This window comes from Colobus angolensis, unplaced genomic scaffold (genome assembly GCF_000951035.1).
Source record: "Colobus angolensis palliatus isolate OR3802 unplaced genomic scaffold, Cang.pa_1.0 Scaffold83, whole genome shotgun sequence".
In the NCBI taxonomy this organism is placed as follows: domain Eukaryota; kingdom Metazoa; phylum Chordata; class Mammalia; order Primates; family Cercopithecidae; genus Colobus; species Colobus angolensis.
In genome coordinates, this window is record NW_012122154.1 from 3538133 (window position 1) to 3542067 (window position 3935).

General features: G+C 55.6%; 1 protein-coding gene across 1 annotated transcript; it reads right to left on the bottom strand.

Moving 5' to 3' along the window:
* Positions 1 to 400: 400 nt before the first annotated feature.
* LRRC3C (leucine rich repeat containing 3C) lies at positions 401 to 3664 on the bottom strand. Its single transcript, XM_011929865.1, has 2 exons — positions 3556 to 3664; positions 401 to 1202 (listed from the first exon to the last, which is right to left on the bottom strand). Exons 1-2 carry the CDS (start codon positions 3579 to 3581, stop codon positions 401 to 403), a joined length of 828 nt encoding a protein of 275 aa, XP_011785255.1. The 5' UTR covers positions 3582 to 3664.
* Between the last annotated feature and the right edge of the window lie 271 nt (positions 3665 to 3935).

A 3935-nucleotide genomic window follows, 5' to 3' on the forward strand; every position in this document is an offset into this window, starting at 1 on the left:
AAGAGAAAAAAAGAATCAGTTCAAACATACTACAGCGAAGCCTTTGAAATTGCCCAGGGCCAGGTGCAGGCTCCCTCCTCAACCTGCCCCCAACAGCCCCACCTCTCTTGCTCCCACCCCACCTGCTGTCATTCTCTGTTCTGGGTTTTCTGAGTCTAGCACAATCCAGGCACAGAGTAGGTACCAAAAAACTCCAGGCACCAAAGATGGTGTTGGTTAAGATAACACAGAGAGAGAGAGAGAGAGAGCCAGCGCAGGTATTTAGTAGGAATAAAGGAGGGAGGGGTGGGATGGGCTTGGGGGCAGGGGTGAAGCTGCACAGGAGGCAGAGGGGGTCAGAGGAGAGGAGAGGGCATAGGGGTAGGAGTGTGGGGTGTGGCTGGAGGAGCATCCTGGGTCATCAGACCACTGTGCTGAGGATGGAGGAATCCTCGGAACGCACAGGCAGCACTGGGGCCCGCTTGAGGGAGCGCCGGGTCTCGTCTTGGTTCTGCCACACATAACGCACCAGATAAGCCACCACGAGTGTCAGCCAGCCCCCCATGGTGACCAGCAGGGCCACATCGGTGCTTCTCCGGGCCCCGCCCCGCCCTGCCCCACAGAGCTCTTCCTCCCCTGCCAGCAGCAGGAACTCCTGCCCCACGAGGTCCGGTCGGGCTCCTGGGCCACACACGATGCCTGTCCCAGTGCCTGGCGCCAGCCTCACCTGCCGGAGCACTTCCTGGAGGGCGCAGTCACAGTGCCATGGGTTGGCGGATAGGTTCACTTGGATCTGTAGTCCCACAAAGGCCTCCACGGGCACTGAGGCCAACTGGTTGGCAGAGAGGTCAAGGTGGCGCAGCGTGCCCTCCAGGCCCTGGAAAGCCGCCCCTGAGAGGTGGGCAAGGGCATTATGGGACAGATCCAGCTCCTCCAGGACAGGCAGGTTCTGGAAGGCACCAGCAGGCACAGATGCCAGCTGGTTGGCATCCAGGTAGAGCTTGCGGGTGTTGTTGGGGATGCCAGAGGGCACAGTCCTCAGACCTGCCTGGCTGCAGCGGAACGTCTGTTCACCTGCTTCCTTTGCCACATAGCAGCCCCGGGGAGGCACCAGGGGGCTGGGCACAGTACCTCCTGTGCCTATCATCAGCAGGAGGGACAGGAGGTGACCTGCTGTTGGGAGCATGGCCATAAATTGGCATAGTCCTGGAGTGGAGTAGGATCTGGGGAAGAAAAGGCCACATAAAGGAAGAGTGAGTCAAGAGAATCGCATGCCTCACTGCCAGCTTTCTCCTCCTGAGGTCCCTCTGGGGGGTGGGTGTCTCTGGGCCGGGGCCTCTTCTCTGGGGGCTTCTCTCAAGCCTGGGTGACTTTTTCACTTCCTTCTTGGGGTCTCTCTTGATTTAAGGCTCCTCAATAGGGCCTTTTGGGTAAAGGGTCTTTTGCGCTTGAAACTCTTTTAGGGTCTGTTGATTCTAGAAGGTTGATCTATGAGGCCTTGTTGGCCATTCTGGGTCTTCGGGTTTCTAAGTTTCTGCCTCTGTCCATGTATTGATTCCTCTCATCGGAATAAAGTCTTCTTCCCCTACCTACCTGGGAGGCTGCCAAGTGGGCTAGGTAGGCACCAGAAGGTCTAGTTGGCACTCGTGTGATGGAGACAAGGGGGACAGATGAGCGATAGGGTGTCAGGGCGTCCAGCTAGGCCAGGTGACTAGGTAAAATGGACCTCTGGCCCCACCTTCTATGCCCTTCTACCCCTTTTCTGGGAGCATCTACCCCTCTGCCTGCCCCAGCTCTGTCCTCTCTGCTCTGCACTTTCTCCCTCCTCCTCCCCGTCCTCCTCCATTCTTCTCACCCCTGTTGGTGGCAGAGCCTTCTCGAGTGCAGGTGCCCTCTCCCTGGATGGAGCTCCCTGCTGCTGGGCTCTGGAGACCCGCTTCCTCCTCCAGAAGCCCTGTTTGCTCGCAGCTGCTGGAAGTTGGGGGCTGGGACCCAAGAGTGTTGGGTTTCCTGGCATGTGACTCCGGGCCCAGGTGTCGGATACCTGAGCCATGGTGTGGCCAGGCAATGCCAAGAGAGGGCAGATCCTGGACCCTGATGAACTCTGTCGTGGGGAGACCAGGCCCCACTTCCATTCCCTGCACCAGGCTCCCCTCCCAAGGTCTTGATGCTGCCATCTTCCATCACTCCTCAAGGCTGAAACTCTGCTTCCCAGAATCCTTCTTCCTTACCCAGAACCTGGCTGGGCAGAAGGATCCCTTCTTGGCAGGCCTGGCAGGCAGAACTGGGTGGGCCCCATCTCATATCCACTGTCTCCAGCAACCGGTATCCCCCCAACTCCATTCCTCCCCCTATCCCCTTCTGCCATTCTTCCATGCTCAGTGGCCCCTTCTTCCATGGTGAGCAAACTTCCCCTAGCCTTTCCTTGGAAAACTTGTCTGTCTGGGGTTCCTCATCTTCTGGCTCCTCACAGTGCCCAGCCCTCTTGCCTGCCAGGGGTGCTGTAGTTCAACTTTAGTTTGTTCTCTGCGTGGTGGATCGATTGCCTCTCTAGGAGTTGGAAGGAGTTAAGGCACCTGAAGACTGATGTGGTTGTCTCTGAGTTTTCCTGCTGATTTTATGATCTACATGAGAACTGACTCAGGTTCTCTCAGTTTGCTGGAGCCCTGGACTCTCAGGTTGGCACTTTGAATCCTCCCTCAGGCCCGGGCACCAAAGAGAGTTTGGATGACTTGTTCCTCCAGGGCATCCCTACCCCAGGCATCATTTGCAGGCCATGCCACTCCTTGATACCACCATCTCCTAATGTTCACTGGGTAGTGGGAAGGAAGGATTTCAAGGCAGAAGATGAGATTCATGTGTGACCTGGGCATGTCACCTGACACTGCCGTAGGGTTGGGAGGACCCGCCAGGGTTGAGTTAATGTGAAGGTACTTTGTGAAGTCTGCGCAAAGGCTAGTTGTTAGGATTACTGACTTCCAGAACACATCATGGTCTTCCTCCATGATCTCATTCCCCACGCCAGGCTTTTCCCCTCCACTTCCTCTCGTATGCTGTGCAGGGGCAGGGATGACAAGGGGTCATAGATGTGATCCATGTGGATGACCCATCTCATTTCTTAGCCCATGGTGGCTTATCCCCTGCAACTTCCTTGACCTTCAAGTCCAACCACATGATGCCTCCTGTGGCACCATCCTACCTATAGTATCTCCAGTTCGGTGCCGGGATTCAGAGCCTCAGTGATTGATAGAGCTCAAAGGAAGGGACCAGCCAGTTGAACCCTCCTTAGTTTGCAGACAGGTAAACTGAGGCCCAGAATGTGACCAGAGTTACACAGTGTCAGTGGCCAAAGACCAGAGCCCAGTTTTCTGACTCCTTGTCCAACCACTTTTCATTGCCTGCTAGCAGCTCTTACCTCTGTGCCACGCCTACCAATACCCTACATCCTTGCATGTTGAGCCTGATGGTACCCACGGTATTGTATTGTATGGAACCTGGAAGCCCGCCTGCTAGGTCAAAGAGGTGGAAGAGAACGGGAGAGTGGGGTGTCACAAAGACTAGGAAGGATATACTTACGCGAAGGAAGAGGAGGTCATACGCATTGGAGACCTTTCTCAGAAGGATTTTTCTTGCTGGATTTTGCAAGACTATGGGTGACCAGGACTGGACATGGAATTGTAGAGCTCAGTGCAAAATAAAAATGGGGCGTGTGTGTGGGGGGATCCCTTGTTTCCAAAACCTGTTAAGAATTTCTTCCTTTTTTTTTTTTTTTAAGATCAGAGTCTCACTCTGTGGCCCAGGCTGGAGTGCAGTGCCATAACCTCGGCTCACTGCAACCTCTGCCTCCCAGGTTAAAACGATTCTCCTAGGCCGGGCGCGGTGGCTCAAGCCTGTAATCCCAGCAGCACTTTGGGAGGCCGAGACGGGCGGATCACGAGGTCAGGAGATCAAGACCA